This window comes from Aaosphaeria arxii (genome assembly GCF_010015735.1).
Source record: "Aaosphaeria arxii CBS 175.79 unplaced genomic scaffold BU24scaffold_6, whole genome shotgun sequence".
NCBI classification, from domain to species: Eukaryota; Fungi; Ascomycota; class Dothideomycetes; order Pleosporales; genus Aaosphaeria; species Aaosphaeria arxii.
The window spans coordinates 1,742,766-1,762,171 of NW_022983479.1; the positions used below are offsets into that span (position 1 = coordinate 1,742,766).

At 49.5% G+C, this 19,406-nt stretch overlaps 9 protein-coding genes across 9 annotated transcripts; 4 read left to right on the plus strand and 5 right to left on the minus strand.

Annotated features, from left to right (window-relative positions):
• Window positions 1-90: 90 nt before the first annotated feature.
• Window positions 91-3,219, plus strand: BU24DRAFT_424695 (ARM repeat-containing protein). Its single transcript, XM_033528568.1, has 9 exons — window positions 91-340; window positions 399-536; window positions 588-698; window positions 752-898; window positions 947-1,320; window positions 1,373-1,667; window positions 1,716-1,919; window positions 1,967-2,139; window positions 2,196-3,219. Exons 1-9 carry the CDS (start codon window positions 218-220, stop codon window positions 2,983-2,985), a joined length of 2,355 nt encoding a protein of 784 aa, XP_033382027.1. The 5' UTR covers window positions 91-217; the 3' UTR covers window positions 2,986-3,219.
• A 1,199-nt stretch (window positions 3,220-4,418) lies between these two features.
• Window positions 4,419-5,330, minus strand: BU24DRAFT_434642 (Rho type small GTPase; the record flags this gene model as incomplete). The annotated part of the gene is made up of 5 exons (XM_033530040.1): window positions 4,419-4,574; window positions 4,630-4,764; window positions 4,824-5,021; window positions 5,150-5,177; window positions 5,263-5,330. The coding sequence occupies 5 exons, from the start codon at window positions 5,328-5,330 to the stop codon at window positions 4,419-4,421; spliced, it is 585 nt and encodes a 194-aa protein (XP_033382028.1).
• On the minus strand, window positions 4,863-6,390 carry BU24DRAFT_243892 (uncharacterized protein). Its single transcript, XM_033522304.1, has 4 exons — window positions 6,022-6,390; window positions 5,650-5,784; window positions 5,318-5,382; window positions 4,863-4,976 (listed from the first exon to the last, which is right to left on the minus strand). The coding sequence occupies exons 1-3, from the start codon at window positions 6,201-6,203 to the stop codon at window positions 5,340-5,342; spliced, it is 360 nt and encodes a 119-aa protein (XP_033382029.1). The 5' UTR covers window positions 6,204-6,390; the 3' UTR covers window positions 4,863-4,976; window positions 5,318-5,339.
• A 2,527-nt stretch (window positions 6,391-8,917) lies between these two features.
• BU24DRAFT_244034 (uncharacterized protein) lies at window positions 8,918-12,429 on the plus strand. The gene is made up of 3 exons (XM_033522306.1): window positions 8,918-9,066; window positions 9,130-11,357; window positions 11,408-12,429. Exons 1-3 carry the CDS (start codon window positions 9,016-9,018, stop codon window positions 12,312-12,314), a joined length of 3,186 nt encoding a protein of 1,061 aa, XP_033382030.1. The 5' UTR covers window positions 8,918-9,015; the 3' UTR covers window positions 12,315-12,429.
• Window positions 12,430-12,493: 64 nt separating this feature from the next.
• BU24DRAFT_424700 (uncharacterized protein) lies at window positions 12,494-13,481 on the minus strand. The gene is made up of 2 exons (XM_033528569.1): window positions 12,973-13,481; window positions 12,494-12,818 (listed from the first exon to the last, which is right to left on the minus strand). The coding sequence occupies exons 1-2, from the start codon at window positions 13,306-13,308 to the stop codon at window positions 12,687-12,689; spliced, it is 468 nt and encodes a 155-aa protein (XP_033382031.1). The 5' UTR covers window positions 13,309-13,481; the 3' UTR covers window positions 12,494-12,686.
• Window positions 13,482-13,634: 153 nt separating this feature from the next.
• Window positions 13,635-15,469, plus strand: BU24DRAFT_424701 (DUF1977-domain-containing protein). Its single transcript, XM_033528570.1, has 3 exons — window positions 13,635-14,186; window positions 14,295-14,546; window positions 14,610-15,469. The coding sequence occupies exons 1-3, from the start codon at window positions 13,904-13,906 to the stop codon at window positions 15,164-15,166; spliced, it is 1,092 nt and encodes a 363-aa protein (XP_033382032.1). The 5' UTR covers window positions 13,635-13,903; the 3' UTR covers window positions 15,167-15,469.
• Window positions 15,470-15,694: 225 nt separating this feature from the next.
• Window positions 15,695-16,817, minus strand: BU24DRAFT_394649 (cytochrome c1 heme lyase; the record flags this gene model as incomplete). Its single annotated transcript, XM_033525227.1, has 2 exons — window positions 16,078-16,817; window positions 15,695-15,971 (listed from the first exon to the last, which is right to left on the minus strand). Exons 1-2 carry the CDS (start codon window positions 16,566-16,568, stop codon window positions 15,695-15,697), a joined length of 768 nt encoding a protein of 255 aa, XP_033382033.1. The 5' UTR covers window positions 16,569-16,817.
• On the plus strand, window positions 16,776-18,374 carry BU24DRAFT_244002 (diphosphomevalonate decarboxylase). Its single transcript, XM_033522305.1, has 2 exons — window positions 16,776-16,871; window positions 16,921-18,374. Exon 2 carries the CDS (start codon window positions 17,032-17,034, stop codon window positions 18,226-18,228), a length of 1,197 nt encoding a protein of 398 aa, XP_033382034.1. The 5' UTR covers window positions 16,776-16,871; window positions 16,921-17,031; the 3' UTR covers window positions 18,229-18,374.
• A 146-nt stretch (window positions 18,375-18,520) lies between these two features.
• On the minus strand, window positions 18,521-19,389 carry BU24DRAFT_349691 (t-SNARE; the record flags this gene model as incomplete). The annotated part of the gene is made up of 2 exons (XM_033523615.1): window positions 18,521-19,036; window positions 19,093-19,389. 2 exons carry the CDS (start codon window positions 19,387-19,389, stop codon window positions 18,521-18,523), a joined length of 813 nt encoding a protein of 270 aa, XP_033382035.1.
• Between the last annotated feature and the right edge of the window lie 17 nt (window positions 19,390-19,406).

The window sequence follows — 19,406 nt, forward strand, 5'->3', positions numbered from 1 at the left end:
GTCGCGACATCCAACAGCTCGCGTACTCACGTGTGAATCGTTGACCCCCACTTGGGCACTTTATTCCCTGACAAGTATTATCGATCTAATGCCCGTTAGAGGGCTCAATATGATGTTCCGCCAAGACAGCTTCATCTGTCTTGAAGACACCTTACGTCGGTGACCACTTTTTCTACTTTTACCTTTATTGAAAAGTTACCCGATCTAACCTGAGGCGATGGACTTTCTAAAGTCTGCTGTCGCTTCTGCCATCTCGAAAGGCCCAGCTTTTGGGTACAGTTTCGGCGACCGTGTGGACATTGATGATTCTATTTGGACATTACACAACGGCACAAAGCGAGTATGCTCCTTGTGGCTCTTATTTTTAACGGTCTTGACAGCTAATCTTTATTTACTAGGAAGATGGCTCCAAGTGTAGCATATTCTCCTTCGACGTGAACGCCAACAAGTCCCGCTTACCCCTTGCCCGCAATGCGCTCCGCAAGCTTCGAACTCTACGACATCCAGGCGTTGTGAAGGTGCTCGACACTGTTGAGGTATTTTAGGGTTAAATTTACGGTGCTAGACTGTTTCTGAGGGCATAGCAGACCGATTCATACATCTACATCGCAACAGAACGACTGAGTCCGTTGAGCTGGCATGTCAAGCGAAAGAGTCTAACGGAGGAGACCATAAAATGGGGGTTGCATAATGTTGCAGTAAGGGCGTCACCCAAATTGTTTTTGACCCTTGCACTGACATAAGGCGCAAGAAAACTCTCAAATTTATCAACGCGGATGCCGTCTCAGTTCATGCCTGCATCCGCCCAGCCTCTATTTTCTTTGGAGAGAGCGGAGAGTGGAAGCTTGCAGGTTTCGACGCTCTGAGCTCAATGAAGGAAGACGATGCAGTTCTTCCCGTTTGTAGTCCTGGGATTTCTTCAAAGTCGTCTTCTAACATGTAATAGACATACGGGAGCCTTATTCCAGACTCACAGCGATATATGCCTCCCGAGGTTTCGAAAGGTGGTTGGGAAGTCATTCGACAAAATCCGACACACGCAATCGATGCATACAACTTTGGAACTCTTATTTTTGAAGTGTTCACGGGTAGCTTCCATGGGCCTGATCAGTTAACTCAACTGAAAGGCATACCTCCTAGCATGCACCAACCCTACAAGCGGTTATTGAATCCTAACCCAAAGGCACGAATGAGCGTATCTCAATTTCTTGACCAGGGTAGACGTATTGGCGGGTTCTTTCAGACCCCCTTGATACAGGTCACGGAGGATATTGAGAACCTTGGCCTCAAAGCTGACGAGGAGAGGGATGAGCTGCTAGGGTATGTTGCAAATCGAGAAGATTTGAACAAGCAAAACAACTGACTGGTTCAGGAAATTGGACGAAGTTTCCGACGATTTTCCTGCGGACTTTTTCAAGATGAAAGTCCTACCCGAGCTGCTCAAATCCGTAGAATTCGGAGGAGGCGGGGCTAAGGTTTTTGGAACTGTCATGCAGATCGGAACAAAACTGTCGGATGATGAGTACGAGACACAGATAACTCCTGTTGTTGTGCGGTTATTTTCCAGTCCAGATCGAGCTATTCGGGTCTGCCTACTTGATAACCTCCCGTTAATGATCGACCACCTCTCTCAGAAGCTGGTGTCAGATAAGATTTTCCCTCAGATGGTATGATATCATTCACGCTTTGCCTTTAGAGATTGCTAAGTCTGTAAGGTCACTGGATTCACAGATGCCGCGCCTGTCGTTCGAGAACAAACTGTCAAAGCGGTGCTTACCGTGGTAACTAAATTGTCTGATCGCATAGTCAACGGTGAATTACTGCGACATCTTGCCAAAACGGCAAATGATGAGCAACCTGGGATTCGAACAAATACCACCATCTGCTTGGGCAAGATAGCGCGTAACCTTGGGGCAAATGTATGTTCATTTCTGCATGTTAGTGTTCAGAAAACTAACTACGGTAGAACCGAGCCAAAGTCCTCTCAGCGGCATTTGCGAGATCGTTACGCGATCCTTTCGTTCATGCTCGTAATGCCGCTCTCATGGCTTTGTCTGCCACGGCGGACCTTTTCAGTGAGGAAGATTGTGCCACGAAGCTGTTGCCAGTCATGGTACCTTCGTTAGTGGACAAGGAGAAGTGCGTCATATCTCCCCACACCTTTGTGTAATGGATGCCAACTAACTGAAAAAAAGAATGATTCGAGATCAAGCCTCTAAGACAGTTGATATATATCTGGCTCGCATTCGAAAACATACCCAATCGATGCCTGATACAGCCCTTCCGTCACCTTCTCTTTCTGCTTCGGGACCGAACGTCCCGCGAATGGGAACTCCTGCTGGCGACAGTGCCTCGTGGGCGGGCTGGGCCATTTCCTCGTTTACGAATAAGATTACCCAAGCAAGTGGACAGATGCAGGCCAACAATGGGAGCGTGGACACCCGACCGTCATCCGTTCCGCCACCTGCTTCTAGCAATACGAACAAGGCTGCTGCCATTGCACCCAAATCGGGCATGGCTTTACAGAAGAGCACGCCCAATATTCCATCCATAGTCGCACCGGAGTCAACAGATGATTTTAATGACGAAGCTGAAGACTTTACAGACGATTGGGGTGGGTTTGGGGGAGACGACAGCACGTCTAAGGACAAGGAAGAGGAGGAGGATCCTTGGGCTGAACCAGCTCCAGCAAAGGCCAAATCGCCGACGTCATTCGATGACAACGGAGAGCCTGACTTTGCTGGCTGGCTCGCAGCACAGAATCAAGCTAAGAAGCCGGCAAAGAATGCACTTCCTAAGGGACTTTCCAAGGGTGCAGCCAGCAAATCTACACGCCCGGTCATTGGCGGTCGATCTAGTACCACAGGATCGACGTCGACAAGGAAGGTTATTGTTCCTCCGGCTAAGAAAGAGACGCCCAAGCCCGCAGCACCTACCACGAAATCTAACGAAGATGAAGAGGAAGGATGGGGCGATGCATGGTAGCTGGGTCCACGTGAGGCGACCCACTGATTGTATTTGAAGATCTGGTATACGATTGTCGATATTGAAGAAGCGTAGAACGCTCCTTGTTATACCCCTTCCTTCCTTTAATCCGTTGGTCATTTCGGCATGATAAGCATCGTACATACAGAGCGTGGGAGTCAGTTGACAAAAATGTTCATTTGGAATCTTCACACCCATAGAGATAGACTGGGTAATACACACTTTACAAAACCCTTGAACCATAACATCCCGACGTACACAATGATTAGGCACCTATATATGATAAATTCCAGTATGGCATACCCCCCTAAACGCAGAACAATAACGCGAGAATCAATGTCCACATTCCCTCCCAACCTAACCCTCTCGCAGACTTACCTATCACCCATAATCATACAACTGCAATACAAACCTCCAGATCTAGCACGAACATCGAATTAACTGCCACACAAAGCTCGCTCGACTAACACAGCGACATGTATCAATACAGACTGACGAACACGTTCACCCTACCGTCTCCATTCCGAACCTCAAGAGATACAGAAACCCACAGACTACATCAGCCACTCGAATGATACACGAAAGCACTTCCAGTCATTCATTCTTGATGGGTGTCACGAGTACGTGAATGATCAGACGTGCACGCTACCACAAGTGGAATGCCATGCAGTCAGCGAGACGGGTTACGTTGGGATCAGTTTATCTGGTTTCAGGACAGGTGCGGTGAACTGAGGTCATGGTTTGGCATGCAATGGGTGGGAATAAGGTCGGCGATCTGAGGGACAAAAAGCAGTAGATGATGCATGGAAGCGCTTGTAAGTGGCTCGAACGTGATTGAACAGAGGATGGTCCCATCTATACGAGAGATGCAGGCGAGGGAAGGAATGATAGATGTTTATGTATGGATGGATGCGTAGGGCTGTTGGTCGTGATAACGGAGGTCTGCTGGGATATGGATGGTTTGATATACGAATTAGGAAGATCTGGTAAGACGGCAAACTTTCGCTCGGATGAGGGAGACAGAGATGATGTACGAACACACGCCAGGGAAATAATTTGCACACAAAATACAAAAAAGTACCATGACGGGGACGCTTCTCCTCACAAAGAAAAAAAGTGCCCCCCTACTATTACTGATGAATCCGATAGCTGCTCAATCTCGGCCCCGCTGAAACCCCCATCATGAACTACCCCAAGATGATGTGCTCGCAAAAAAAGAATCCAGCGCAGAACGCCTCGAAGTTGCCGATTGGAAAAGGGCTTTGACTAGCCAGAATAAGGTTCGAATTGCCTTCCACCTTGAACCTCCATTCACATTGTACTAGTTTGACAAGCCCGCCATAAACACACGACCCGCCACAGGGTGGTATTTGCCCAGGATCAACATGGTGCGGCTGTGGCGGCTAAAGACAGTAAGCAAAAAGGCGTTGACCTTACAAGATCAAGCACTTCTTCTTGCTCTTTCCGTCTTTCCGGGTAAGCAGGGCGGCCCTGGTTGCGTGTTCGAACACCTCTCGGACACCCTCGTTCGTCTTTGCGGAGCACTCAAGGTACTTCTGGGCACCAATCTTCTTACGGACATCCTCGGCCTGTCGAGCGTCAGCTTTCGGGTTCAGGGGTTAGTATCCAGCGAGTAGAACTGACCTGTTCGGGAGCGACGGGCTTCTGGGAGGTCTTGAGTAACTCGTCGATAGTCTTTTGGTCGTAACGGAGATCCTTCTTGCAACCAACGAGGATGATAGGGAGGCCCTGGCAGAAGTGCAGAACCTCGGAGATCCACTATCGCCAAGAATTAGCAACTATATCGATCATGACCCTGTCCGATTGTATGAGCCTACCTTCTCCTGAACGTTGTCAAGCGAGTCGGGGGAGTCGATGGCGAAGCAAATCAGGATAACGTGGGAGTCGGGGTAGGAAAGCGGTCGGAGACGGTCGTAATCTTCCTGGCCCGCGGTATCCCAAAGGGCAAGCTCAACGTGTTTTCCATCGACCTCGACGTCGGCGACATAGTTTTCGAAGACAGTGGGGACGTATACCTGCGCAGGGAGTTGTAGTTAGTATCTGATAGATCATATGTCGTCGGTCCCTGACAAGGCGATGGCGCCAGTCGCTGGGAGGCTGACGCAGCCCTGAGCAAACGTGGAAGGATAGGAGAGCGACATACTTCAGGGAAAGTTCCCTTGGAGAAGACACTGCGAGGTAACGGATTAGCGACAGAAGATAGAAGACGGGAGGCAACCACCTGGGGAGCGCGATGACGAAGGGTGCAGGACTTACATGAGCAGACAGGTCTTTCCGCAGGCACCATCACCGACAATGACGAGCTTTCGACGAATCTCCGCCATGATAATGTGTCAGAGAATGAAAGTGAAAGGGATCGGAGGGCGATTCGGGTTGCTAGAGAAAGCGAGGAGAAGGTTAACACGGGGATGGGAGGTAGATGTAGATGCAGATGTAGGTGGTCGTGAGTTTGGGGAGGACCTGCTGCTTCCACTAGGCAGGAAACTGGAGGGCACGGTTCACTGGTGGGCCTGGTGGGTAGAGGCGTGTGTGTGCACTGTGTGCGTGTTGATGGGAGAGCAACAGCGTGGCTATGCAAGCAGAGCGTGGCTGGTGCAGTCCGAAAAAAGGGACAAGGGGGGGGGGGGGGAAGGGCCAACGTACAGGTGTTTTGTTTGGATGGGTGTTGATTCACGTTTTATGGATGGGAAATGAGGAGGTGGTGCTGCTGTTTGTTGTTGAGTTTGTGGTGGTGGTGAGGAGAGGAGGAGGAGCGGGTGATGGTAACAAGAGAAGTACCTAGTACTTGTAAGGTATCTGGTTGGTGTGGGTTGTCGGTCGATGCAGAGGAGGACTCAGATAGGACACACAACAGAGAGACAGAAACAAGGAGACAAAAGAATAGAATCTCTATAATAGCGAAAGAAAGGAAAGTGAGTCTACAACTGTGTTTCCGGGGCAAAGGGGAGTGCCTGATTGACTGACTACTGTGTAGCTGACTGACTGACCGACTGGATGACTTGAATGAATACCTACCTACACAGTACAGGTACACTTGACTGACACTCACTGAACCGATTCTCTCTATTGTTCTCCAACACCAGGCCAACAACAACACCACCACCACCAACTGAGAAACACAGTCCCGAGCGAGTCCCTCCCACCTCCTCTTTAACTCCTCGAACTCGTCTTAATGCCATACTTTCCTTCCCAGACATGCACTCATTCCTGTTGAACTTGACCCCTTGTATCTGCTCGTACCAATACAGCTTGACCGGTTGGTCCCTCAGGAACACTCCCAAGCTATGGATCTTCAACAACCACCGCCGCACGCGTAGTGACACATACCAGTACTCACTCCGTCCATACTACACACTTGGGCACCGAGACACAAATAAATTCATTCGCATCATTATTCACAGTTGCAGCGGTTGATTGATTGTTCACGCCCCCTCATCTTCCTCCTCCTCGTCCCGATAACTGATGATGTTATCCTCCAATGCGCTGATAAAGCCACGCCAAACGCTGTTATCTCCGCCCTCGTGACCAGTCATTCGTGTGGTTCTTTAACCTTGCGCGTACGCACGCACGCATGCTGCGCGCCTTGTCTTTCGCCTCTTTCGCTCTCGGTCTCTCTCTCCCAATTAATTATGTAGTCTACAAGTACGGAGTACTCTCTACCTACCTATTAACCATGTACTCCACATTCTCTACCTCTATACTATCTGTCCTCTGCTTACTGACACCCACGATTGTTCTTTCGCACTACACAACTATGCAAAACTCTTGGTGTCCTCCATAATAGCGCCATAAAAGACAAAGACAAGACAGGACAGTACGTGGGTCAGGCAAGAGAAGGACAGAGAGAGAAATTGGCTTCTAGTTACAGGACTAACAGGACCCGAACCATTTGAGCCGACGTCACTTTTAGCGGTTATCTTTCGCCGCTATGGCCCTGCTGCGGCGTCATAAACCGCATCACTCACGACAGCGGCCGGCGGATGTTGAAAGCAGTAGTCGTTTCAGCATCACCACCGTTGACATGCCATTCGCCCATCCTCATCTCCCCATGTAATTTGAACTTGTACTCCGTACATGGCAACTAATGCCACCACTGTCACCCACTACTAGAACCACTGGCTGTGCAGTCCAGTCCTCACTTGTCACCACGGTGATCTACGAGTACGGAGTACCTCAGCATTGGTATTGTCTAGGACCCTGGGCCGTTTTGCTGAGCCTGATATCTTCTCTATGCACATACGTATTCGTATCTGCGAACTGGTGAACGGTTAGGTAGCCTTGTTATGGTTTCACACAATTTCGAATCCCTTCAGCCACCACTGATCATCATCACTCTCCCGGTACGAGGAGTATTAGTACAGTGCAGTGCAGGCCAGGCCAGATGCTCGTTCTTTTCTAGGCAACACCACCGCCGAAACCTCACTTTCAGCTGCTATCATGGCCCCCTCACGTACGTAGACGGATGGTCCCGGAACCCTGCGCCTCCCTTTGCTCTGCGGCGCCTGTCTGTTGTGAACCCAAACAATACCTAATTAATGCATCAAGGAATGGCCCGACCTTTGGTTTCATCCACAATTCACACAACGCTCTGGGGCTCATTCTATAGGTAGAATTAGATACATCACAGCACCAGCTACTCTGGATTCTGTTCTTCGGGAATGGTCTCCATTTCTCACCCCCGACGCATCTCCACAAACGACCCTCGTCTCGGCTGCGTAATGCGGGCTGGACTTGGCGCTTTCACCATCTTCGTCCGCAACGAATAACTGTGTGCATGGTTTGTTTATCATTATTGCAATAATACAAGTGCAAAGACATATCAACACCTCAACCCCTAGTTCTTCCCAAAGTTGGGTTCCATTCAATCAGAATCACCGTGTTGCAAGTTGCAACCTGAATCACCGGTACCAAGACATCTCCATTAATCATAATTAGCTTCGTTGATGGGAGCGCGGGCCGTTTTGCTTGTCACGCTTCCATGTATATCGTTCGTTGTGCTCATTACACAGTGCAGTGCAGATGACTACGGGAAATTGAACCATCTACATACTCACCGCCACTCTTCTTACCTATTCTGTGCTCCTGAGTCCTGTTCTCTCAAGAATACTCTAGGGAAGCTAAGCTGTTCTAGTAGAGGTTCATGACGAAACCCTTCCACTTTTGTACAACAACAGGACAGCAATCAAACCGTGAGGTATTGCTGTAGATGATTCTAGATCTGCTATGTTAGTATGTGCTTTCATTGCTCAACATGCTACAACCTACCGTGGTGGTATCTTGTAATGTGAAGTACTGCAATAATGTATGGTCGATTCATCATGGTGCTTAAAACCTCAAGAGGCCTGTCGTGGTCGCTTATAAGCTTCTTTTGAACTTGCCACGATAATAACATTTACTGTCATGTTATCCATTCGTTCTTACAGTCCTTGCTCCAAAGTAGATAAAAGACACCGGATTTTCTAATCCTTTGTGTCCCAGCGTGATCTTCGAATGATAGTTGCTGAACTACAAAAGTGCACATTCATGTTGAGACACGACATGTGTTTGTGTGTTTTGATCACAAACACAGTAGTAGGTAACCTACAGGTACCTCCTCAGGTCGGTAGCACACAGTAAGCAAATGTTCGCTACTCTTCTACCAGCTTCCCCCAATTGTCTACTCTCGGAACTGTCATGATTGGCGGGGCAGCTTTGGGCACGGACCCTCGTGGACACTTCGATTAACCATGTCATTGAAGCCTGGCCTGGCTTGGAGCTTCACTCACTCCGCAAACCATCAACGACTCTCATTTCTAACGGTGCATAGGTTCTAATACCAAAGCCCCAAAAGTCGAAGTCTGCCAGACGGAAATTGTATCAAAGCACTTACAACATGGCCGACAACGGCAACCCACCGCAAGCAGATCCACCTCAGGATTCCGCAATGTCGGATGCAGAGAAAGTACGTTTATAACATTGATAGTTTCTAAGATTACATTCACGCCATGCCTGTATTTTCTACCAGATGGAATGGCTCGATGGGAAATTACCCTTCACGGGTGTTCAACTGTGACACTAAAGGTCCGCGATGAGGATCAGTGCTTGGATTGAAGCTCAAGTACATACGCTGACCACTCAATACAGATCCGAGCGAAACGCCTTGCGAAGCTTGGGGGTTCAACGGCTTCCTCACCTGGTAGCTCCTCACCGAAGCCTCCAGCACAGCCAACGTCGCCGCCGGCAGCACCTCAGGAAAGACCGATACCTACAGAACCTTCGAAGCCGAAACCTCCTACACAGCCAAGCGTGGCGACCGAAGCCGCTCCCCGAAAGATCAACATCAAACCAGCAGCTCCAAAACCACCTCCTCAAGAAGTAAGCATCGAATCTTGGGAAGACAGGACAATAGGGAGCATTTTCCGCATCACATTAGACCCGAATCAAAGTCGCGATGCGCATGGACTCCCACTATACCATGTTTCTGGCGTCCGGGACGAGCTTCAGGAGAACAACAGGCCAGTGCGGCTCACAAAGGACACTGAGATTTTGGAATCCGCAATACAAGAAGCAACTTCGAGCCAAGCTTTGGGCAAGCCACTTGACTACTTGCTTGGCTGCTGGAAGAGGGTGTCGAAGCTGTTCCGAGGGATGCACAATAAGGCAGACCCCAAGTACGCAATACTCCAAGAGGCGCGTCGGTTGTGCTTCAATTACTGCATCCTTGCTGCCACAATTCCAGAGATGTTTGGCGAGGAGTCGTCTGAGGTACCTGCCTTGGCCGATTATCTTCTGGTTGACCCAAACAATGACCGCGGGATATGTCACGACTTCCTGAACGAAGCAGTCTCACGATTTGGTGGTGAGGACGAGGAGGTCATGAATGTCAAGCAGGTCCTTGTTGAAGCTATGGAGGAGCTGAGTCGGCGGTTAGCCAAGCTCTCCATGAATGATGACTATACACCTTACGTTTTAGCGATGCGAAACTTTGTGCGTTACAAGCCTCTCTTGGTTGCTCTTTCGGAGTCGCCTCGCTTCTTGCCTGAGAACACCGAACCGCAGAATATCGAAACCGACACACTTCTCGGTCCCTTCTTTAGTCTATCGCCAATGCAGGGCGCAGTGGCTCTCAATTATTTCTCCAGCCCGACGACCCGAGATAAGGGATATGTCAACAACTCTCAAAAAGCCCTACGCATGACTTTACAGACTCACCAGGACGAACTCTTCGACGTAGTCAACTGCTTCATCAAATTGGAAAAGGCCTCTCGTGAGCGTATGCTCGACTGGTTTGCATTGTCTCTGAATACGAACCACAAGCGAAGAGCTCTACAGGTTGATCCTAAGACTACTGCATCGGACGGGTTCATGGTCAACGTCACTGTTATGCTTGATCGGTTGTGTGAACCATTCATGGATGCAACATTCTCAAAAATAGATCGCATTGATATCGATTATCTCCGTCGCTCTCCAAGAATTGATATCTCAGACGAGACCAAGATCAACGCTGATCAGCATGCCTCAGACGATTTCTACGCAAACAAAGCGGAAGGGACAAACAACTTCATTAGTGAAGTTTTCTTCTTGACTGTTGCGGCACATCATTATGGCACCGAAGCCGCAAATACGAAGCTTTCCACGCTACAGAGAGAGGTCAAGTACCTTGAAAAGCAATTAGCCAAGTTGGAGCTTGAGCGACATAAATTCATCAGCAATCCACTGCAGCTCCGCCGTTTCGATTCCCACGTCAAAAAGGTCAAAGACTCCATAGAACGAGGCCATTGTGTCGTACTGGCCACTCAAGGTGTTCTCCTTGACGACGTAGCACAAGCACGATCCATGCACTTCATGCGGTATGTCATTGTATGGCTGCTAAGGCTTGCCTCCAACGCAGACCTTCCAAAGAGTAACCTTCCTCTTCCTCTTCCTAAGGAGCAACCCACTGCATTCCAATGTTTGCCTGAATATTTCGTCGAAGACATTGTCGACAACTTCAAGTTCATCACTCGGCACATGCCTCATATCGTAACCTCTACACAGTGTGAGGAGTTGGTCAAGATCTGTATTACTTTCTTGCGAAGCTCGGAATACATCAAAAACCCCTACTTGAAGTCGGGTCTCGTCACCATTCTCTTCTATGGTATCTGGGAGGTTGATCGTAGGTCGAAAGGCATTCTGGGCGATGTCCTTTTCGCCAACAGCTTTTGCACAAAGCATTTGCTACACTCTTTGATGAAATTCTACATTGAATGCGAGAGCACGGGAGCACATACCCAATTCTATGATAAATTCAATATACGCTATGAGATCTTCCAGGTCATCAAGTGCATTTGGCCGAACCCGATCTATCGGGAGAATCTGGCAACAGAAGCTCGGTAAGTTGTTGCGTTAGATTCATCTTCATTCTTCTAATCGGTATTTGTAGGGTCAACCTGGATTTCTTCGTACACTTTGTCAACCTTCTGTTGAATGATGTCACCTATGTCCTGGATGAGTCCTTCACGGCTTTCAAGCAAATCCACGAGCTCTCCAAGGAGCTGAAGAGTCCTCCTGAGTCAATGGATCCAACTACCCGCCAGCAAAAGGAAGAGGCACTCTCGTCTGCTCAGGGCAGGGCTAAGAGCTACATGCAGTTAACGAACGAGACCGTCTCCATGTTGAAGCTCTTCACGGAGGCACTTAGTGAATCGTTCACGATGCCAGAAATTGTCCAACGATTAGCACACATGTTAGATTACAATCTGGATGCTCTTGTTGGCCCGAAGCAGTCTGAACTGAGGGTGGAGAACCCAGACGAATATGGATGGCATCCCAGGACCATGTTATCGGACATTGTCGATGTTTTCCTAAACCTCAGGGAGAAGAAGAGCTTCATTGATTCGGTAGCCACAGACGGGCGGTCTTACAAACCCGAAAACTTCCAAGCTGCCGGGCGCATCATGCAGAGTCGGGCACTCAAAGGACCCGAGCAGCTACAAGAATGGGAACAATTTGCCTTGCGCGTCCAAGAAGCCAAGGAAGAGGCCGAAATGGAGGAGGCAGATCTAGGGGAAGTCCCCGACGAATTTACTGACCCTATCATGGCAACGCTTATGGAAGACCCTGTCACTTTGCCAAACAGCAAGGCCGTGGTAGACCGCAGCACGATCCGGAGTCATCTTCTCAGTGATCCCAATGACCCCTTCAATCGCATGCCCCTTACCATCGATCAAGTCATTCCCAACGATGAATTGAAGGCCAAGATCCAAGCATGGAAAGCAGAAAAGCGAGCAGAGAAGGCAGCCGAGCGCAGCGCGGCTCAGGCAGGGGGCGAACCCATGGACACGACTTAAAGCGTACTGTATCATGCTTACTATGAAATATGATTCCAAGCGTACGTTCTAGCATTTCCCTTTTGGCATTGGAGGTATCCTGGTGTTTGGGCGTCATTAGGAGTACACAGCCACACGGCTATCATCGACATCTGATCATGGAGGCTCGTCGAGATCAAGTAGGGTACCCTAGATAGCAATTGATGTATAGAGTCCACGGAGCACGAAGCTCGTATGCAATTATATCACAGTCAATCATTGCATGAATTGAAAGCGGTGATACTTGCGGCGCGTATTTGATATTTTTCGACCCTCGAACCTACGTCACAATAAATCATACAGTATGATACAATCATAGAATTTTCGATACCATCAAAGAATGATTCCAAGCTCTTACTTTTTCTCTTCCTCCCTTTCCCTCCGTCCAAAGACGTACGCCAATCCACACCCAACAACATTGACAGCACACAATCCCAACGACGCACCTCGCACGACACCACGAACAGTGAATTTGTTCTTCAGTCCCTAAAAGAAAGAATCAGTACTGCAGCTTCTCCGTACGACAAATTCTCCATCCAATCCAACCAAATCATGCTCTACCTGTTCAAACGCTCAAACACACTCAAGCCTCCGGAAAGAAAAGGGAAACAAAAGGGCAAGAAAACTTTCTGCTACATACCTGTCTCCTTCTCAGGGCAAGCAAACCGTACAATCCACTCCACGCCGCCGTGATCCCCGCAGCATCGGTCTTGTAATCAGAGAGATTGAGGTAGGAGGAGAAGAGCAGGATAGGCGGGAAGAGCATGGGGAGTGGCTGGAAAGGTCGGGCATGTTGAGCTGTTACTAGTGTTGCTAAGAGGGTTGGCGGGACGGAGTTTTCTGTGAGTAGTTTGGTTAGTTGAGAACGGATTAATTGCATAGAACATATCGGGGAAGAGATCATGGTAGATGGAAAATGAGGTTTGATATTGGGGGTATTGGATTGAGGGCACGTGAGTGGTGGTATAGAGGGCATTGATTGTATCTGGTGTGCAGTAATGGAATTAAGCGTAGGTATGACGAACCTCCCCAGTTACGAAGGGACTGATATATTGACTGCTTTGTTGGCTCCGTGGACATTTTGAGGGATATGTTTGTGATTATTGAGGCTGAGAGAAGGAATTGCACAAGCGGGTACGTAAGAACAAGAGTATCGACTATGTTGTGGTGCTTCGATGATGTTGTCGCCAGTAGTGCTGGATTGGTCCACCGTTCACTATCAAGTTCTATGACGTTGGCCCGTGCCCTTCCAGAAGCCCATAACTCGTTAGTTACTCGTTCCAGTCGCTGTGGCCTCAGATTCCCAGACAGACGTCTTGGGAACCATCATTGCGACAATCTGTACAACAATTCCTATCAATCTTCGGATCCCGCACCGCCTACATTCCCTCATGCGGCCTATCTCCCGTTGATCTCCTCGATTTTTTCATCCTCTATCTCCGTGGAAACTCCCCAAATCGTCTCCGGCCTCCACCAACAAACTCGCCCGCTTACATTCGCGTGGGCCCCTCAAACATCGCATCCTCCCACAATTCCGTCACTCGCACCACCACAATCCGCCACGACTAGGCATGTCCGCTAAGTCCAGCGGCGCGAACCCCCACGGAAATGGGGATGCGAAGAACCGACACCAACATCACGATGGTAGTGCAGGCCGCGCCTACACCGTAGAGCAAAAGGCCGCCGTCATACGGATAAAGAGATGTTCGCCTACGGCATACTACGAGATTCTCGGGCTCGAGGAGGTCAAATCCACGTGCGGGGACAGCGAGATTAAGAAATCCTACAGGAAACTGAGTCTGTTGACGCATCCGGATAAGAATGGTTATGAGGGTGCGGATGAAGCGTTCAAATGTATGTTCCGCGAAAGCTTTGTGCCTCCTTAAGTTCCTCGAAAATAATTCCGGGGAATATGGCGATTGCATTTGAGGGAATTATTGCTGACATTGATTTGCTTTGTAGTGGTATCAAGAGCTTTCCAAGTTCTTTCCGATCCCGATAAGAAGGCCAAGTTTGACCGTTTTGGTGGTGATCCGGATGCGAGGTTCAATCCTCAGGCTAGCAGCGGCGGTGGCGGCTCACCGTTCGGCAACTTTGCGAGGTCAGGAGGTGCCCAGAGGGGTGGCATGTGGGAAGAGGAGATCTCGCCAGAGGAGATGTTCAGACAATTCTTTGGCGGGGGTGGCATGGGTGGTGGGTTCGGTGGACCATTCGGTATGTGGATAAGACATGTTTCGGTTATACAAAGAGAGCAAGTTCACTAACGTCTTGGAACAGGTGGCGGCATGTTCGACACAGGTCCAGGCTTCGTTTTCAACATGGGCGGAGGTCCTGGAATTCGTGTACATCAGTTTGGAGGAGGACGTCCCCGCCGTCGACCCGGAACCGCTCAACCACCAGGCACAGAGCAACAAGGATCTGTTTCCTCCGCTCTTTCTTCTCTCCTACCGCTCATTCTCCTTTTCATCCTTCCGCTGCTCACCTCGCTTTTCGGCGGCTCTTCAACTTCTTCTGGACCCAGTATATTCTTCGAGTCGAAATCTCCATACACCCAACATCGCCTCACTGCGAATCTGAAAATTCCATACTACGTCAATCCCGTCGAAGTCGATGATTACAGTCGGAGCAAATGGAGGAAACTAGACGAAATGGCCGAGAGGAAATACGTACACAACATAAACGTGCGCTGCGATATGGAAAACGCACAGCAAGAGCAAATGAAACAAGACGCACACGGATGGTTTCTCATAGACGAAGAAAAGATGGAGAAGGCGAGGAAGATGGATAAGCCGAATTGCCAGAAACTGCGAGATATGGGGATCCGTTATTACTAGAGAGGCGGTTGTATTTTTTCTTTTGAAAGTCGCCAAGAAGCTACAGGTTGAGACAATGATGATGACGACGACGACGTTGGCATAGCGGCATTTGGGCTGATAATCTTTCATCTCCGTATGTTCAAATAATATTTTTTTCTTCTTGGTCATATATGAATGAAACTTCGTAACTATGGCATTTTTATGCATTAGGAGGTCTCTAATTCTTCAAGGAGGCTTCCATTGCTCTGAGTTTACCGTGATTGAGCCAAGGTATAGAGAAGGTACTGTTAATCAATCATTCATCAATTGAGTCAAGCGTTATGCGGCGCTGTTTCCTGCCCAACTAACGTATCTCCCGTCCATCTATGTAGCATGAACTGTCCCTTCAACAAGTTCCAAGAAGCAAATGTACGCAAATGCAGCACTACATTATCCAATTCCATTTCCTCGTAACGTTTACGGCCCTTATTTTACAATTGTAGCACATTCATCATGATCTTACACTCGACATTATTGCTCTCGCTCCCGTCAAACGGATTCTACCATTCACAACCCAATAGAATGCAACGCCCTTGTTTTGATGCCTTCCCAAGAATTTAACTTAGGCCTTACGTCCAGATAAAAGTTCAAAGATTTTCCCTGCTTCTTTTCGTCCTTGCCGGCATAGAAATCGATTACATACTCGACCTTCGTCCCGCATCGATCGATCACCCAATCGTGTCGGTCGAACGGTGTTTGATATCCGAGGAGAGCGTTGAATCGCGCGCGGGGGGTCAAGGCTTTCGAGAGGCCTGAGAATGATTCCAGGCGAGGGCCTCCGCAACTATGATCTTCAAGTCAGCAATTGCAATTATGGTAATCCTTCCCTTATTTCTCTTTATAAGATCATTCTACGGGTAGAATGACATAGATTAAGGTGGAAAACATACGCATCAGCTCCTCGTCCCTTCTCCCAATCCTTGATCTCCTTCCACGCCCTCTCATTGACTGCGTTATGGATCGGCACAATCGTCCTCATGTCTGTCTCGTTCGGATTGTAACTCTTCCTCTTCATGGCATTGAAAAACATTTCCTCGGACGGATATATCCAGTTTCCAGTCTTCTTGTCTGCGCCTGTCTCCGACTCATTGTTGGCTGGTCTTTCACCTGGCGCATTTTGGCTGACGCGCGGTATTGTCGAGACCTCTCGCTGGGTGGCCAGGCCTATTTTAGATGCGACGCCGGTGCTAGGGGAGGGAGATTGATCTAGTTTGGAGGAGTCGCAACCTTCCTGGGTTTGTGAGGGCAGTGATGGAGCGGTGGGTATCGAAGCATGTGGATTTGGGATGGGAGATTGTGACTTTCGTGCTTGTTCAAGCCATGCTTCGCGGGTTTTATGATCGACAGGGCATGCCTCCGCAGGATCTCTCTCGGACGCCATGGCGTTAAGCTGATCTGAATTGAGAGAGGTAGTGTTTTCGTGGGCGTTGCGCTTTTGCGGAGGACTCGGCGGTGGTGGTGATGTAGTTGATGGAGGAATTGGGAAAAGTTGAGCTCGGACGGTTGATCGCGATTCGCAGCGCCGGATCAACTTTCAGCTGATTGGCTGGAGGTGGATATAGGGAGACTGGGGACTAGTTCACCGCTCTGGAGGGGTATTTTCATAAATGCTTGCAATTGTGTTCCTCTTTTCTTTTGCTTACTGTCAATTTTCGAAGCTTGCAAGGTTGTACAGTACCCAAAAGTTGATCTCCCGGTCTCCGAAGTCCCGAACTGTACGCTGACCCGACCAGTTTTGGTTTGTTGTCGTTCCCCACGTAGAGGACCCTGCATTGGCGATATAAAAACCCCACTACCGAGTTCATTCAATTCCTCAATCAACATTCCGGTTCAACTGCCTCAAGATGTCTGAAATCTACCGCGCCAGCACTACCGCTCCCGTTAACATCGCAGTAATCAAATACTGGGGCAAACGCGATCCCAAGCTTAACCTGCCGACCAACTCATCCCTCAGCGTCACCCTCTCCCAGAACGATCTCCGCACCCACACTACCGCCTCTTGCTCGCCTTCATACCCTTCTGAGGACACCCTCCTCCTCAATGGCTCTCCACAAGACGTCTCCGGCGCCCGAACCCAAGCCTGCTTCCGTGAGCTCAGGGCTTTGAGGAAAGAACTCGAGGACAAGGACGGCTCGCTCCCCAAGCTCTCCAGCTACCCCCTGAAGATCGTGTCAGAGAACAACTTCCCTACTGCCGCTGGATTGGCCAGCTCCGCAGCCGGTTTCGCTGCTCTGGTTCGCGCCATTGCCAACCTTTACGAACTCCCTGCGTCCCCAACTGATCTCTCCCGCATCGCAAGGCAAGGTTCGGGCTCAGCATGCCGCTCCCTCTTCGGCGGATATGTTGGCTGGGAGCAAGGAACCGCACAAGACGGCTCCGACAGCGTTGCTTTCCAGGTTGCCCCGGCATCTCACTGGCCCAACATGCGTGCTATCATTCTCGTGGTTAGCGCTGCGAAGAAGGGTGTCTCTTCCACGACTGGTATGCAGACCACCGTCGCTACTTCCAGCTTGTTCTCTGCACGAGCAAATGAGACCGTCCCCAGGAGGATGAAGGAGATGCAAGAGGCGGTTCAAAACAAGGACTTCGAGTCTTTCGCTAAGACCACCATGGTCGACAGCAACTCTTTCCACGCCACTTGCCTTGACACATACCCTCCGATCTTCTACCTCAACGATGTCTCTCGCGCCGCCATTAAGGTTGTTGAGGCTATCAACGCTGCCGCCGGGAAGATCATCGCCGCGTACACCTTTGATGCTGGCCCGAACGCTGTCATCTACTACCTCGAGGAGAACGAGAAGGATGTTGCAGGATTGTTCAAGGTTGCTTTGGGCGAGAAGGAGGGTTGGGCAGTACAGAGGGGTGAGGCCGTTCAGGCCAACAGTGCTGCACTCGATAAGGTACAGCAGGACGCTGGCGTTGCTGTTGATTTGTTGAAGGAGGGTGTCAGCAGAATTATTTTGACTGGCGTTGGTGAGGGTCCTGTCAAGACAGACGAGAGTTTGATCAATGAGAAGGGAGAGCCTGTGTCTTCCGCTTGAACGAAATATTTCAAGCGACGGAACAGGAGTGTTCCACAAGATACCCGCCAGTAGGAAAAAGATTTCACAGAATATGTTAAGAGTGTTGTAATCATGAGATGAAGATATGAAAGCATATAATTGCAAATGCCAAATCAGACGAGGTCGAAGCATCCACACAATTCTCGCGCTATCCTTCCAGAAACGCCGATGCTACGCCGTGGTATATAAGTCCCTATGATGTACATGGCCTATGCGATTGTACAGAAGTCGTAATGCTGAAGTCCAAACAAAGCTACACATGTAAAAATCTCTAATCCAGAACAACAGCCAAAATGATAATGGTAAGAACAATGGCCAGGATGATCAAGAGAATGCAGGCTTTGCTCCTGGCGTTTTTCTGATACCTGTTCGCTTGGACAAGGTTCTTGTGGGCGCCTTGGGTCGCATCGTGCGTCGTCTCAATATTCTCTGAAATGATGTCGAGTTGTTCTCCCTGCTCGTGGACCATGTGTGCTACGTCGCGGAACAATTCATTCAACTCGCCAACAGATTGCTCAATGTTTCGGATCTCGGATTCACGCTCAATGATGAGGGACTCCTGGAAGTCAACTTCATCTTGCGAAGCTAACCGCAACTGTTCTTGCTCTTGTTGTTGGCCAAACTGGCCACGCTCCTCGGTCGGCGAAGTCGACTCCTGTAGAGCTGCCCGTGCGGCCGAAGCGGAAGCCTTTTCCTTCTCGATAGCTTGGCGTTGCAGATGTTGGAACTCGGTGAGCGACGCCTTGAACTCACGGTTCAGTTTTCCCTGCGTAAACTTCTGGCTGGGCTGTTTCCTGTTAATTGCCGATCGGCGCATAGAATGCCCATGAATGGTTGACATACCCCTACGTCTGGCCATGTTGTGATCTTCTTTATTCCATCTCCGATCTCTTTGAAGCTTGCGCTCGTATCATCAATGATCTCGCGCACCCGCTCCCTTACACGTGGGGACTCCCGCTTGGTACCAAGAATGGCGATTTGGTCGGAAAGATGTGTGACATTTCTCGTGAGGGAGAAGAGTTTATCTGAAAGCTCTTGGGCGAAATCGCGGAACTCTGGATCATCGGCATACTGCGGATCGTCTTCACGTCGCCAGTTCGTAGGTTGCGATTCGAGGGCAGAGGAGTTCTGGAACGACATGGCGGACTATAATGTAA

Coding starts and splice junctions, on each gene's coding strand:
- BU24DRAFT_244034 (XM_033522306.1), top strand. CDS start 9,016: ATGGCTCGATGGGAAATTACCCTTCACGGGTGTTCAACTGTGACACTA. Junction 9,067..9,129: donor GTTCAACTGTGACACTAAAG/GTCCGCGATGAG, acceptor CACTCAATACAG/ATCCGAGCGAAACGCCTTGC. Junction 11,358..11,407: donor AATCTGGCAACAGAAGCTCG/GTAAGTTGTTGC, acceptor CGGTATTTGTAG/GGTCAACCTGGATTTCTTCG.
- BU24DRAFT_244002 (XM_033522305.1), top strand. CDS start 17,032: ATGTCTGAAATCTACCGCGCCAGCACTACCGCTCCCGTTAACATCGCA.
- BU24DRAFT_424700 (XM_033528569.1), bottom strand. CDS start 13,308: ATGCCCTCTATACCACCACTCACGTGCCCTCAATCCAATACCCCCAAT. Junction 12,819..12,972: donor TTGCCCTGAGAAGGAGACAG/GTATGTAGCAGA, acceptor TCTTTCTTTTAG/GGACTGAAGAACAAATTCAC.
- BU24DRAFT_424701 (XM_033528570.1), top strand. CDS start 13,904: ATGTCCGCTAAGTCCAGCGGCGCGAACCCCCACGGAAATGGGGATGCG. Junction 14,187..14,294: donor TGCGGATGAAGCGTTCAAAT/GTATGTTCCGCG, acceptor TTTGCTTTGTAG/TGGTATCAAGAGCTTTCCAA. Junction 14,547..14,609: donor TGGGTTCGGTGGACCATTCG/GTATGTGGATAA, acceptor GTCTTGGAACAG/GTGGCGGCATGTTCGACACA.
- BU24DRAFT_243892 (XM_033522304.1), bottom strand. CDS start 6,203: ATGTCTGGGAAGGAAAGTATGGCATTAAGACGAGTTCGAGGAGTTAAA. Junction 5,785..6,021: donor AGTGTACCTGTACTGTGTAG/GTAGGTATTCAT, acceptor TACAAGTACTAG/GTACTTCTCTTGTTACCATC. Junction 5,383..5,649: donor CCCATCCAAACAAAACACCT/GTACGTTGGCCC, acceptor CGCTTTCTCTAG/CAACCCGAATCGCCCTCCGA.
- BU24DRAFT_424695 (XM_033528568.1), top strand. CDS start 218: ATGGACTTTCTAAAGTCTGCTGTCGCTTCTGCCATCTCGAAAGGCCCA. Junction 899..946: donor AAGACGATGCAGTTCTTCCC/GTTTGTAGTCCT, acceptor AACATGTAATAG/ACATACGGGAGCCTTATTCC. Junction 1,668..1,715: donor ATAAGATTTTCCCTCAGATG/GTATGATATCAT, acceptor TAAGTCTGTAAG/GTCACTGGATTCACAGATGC.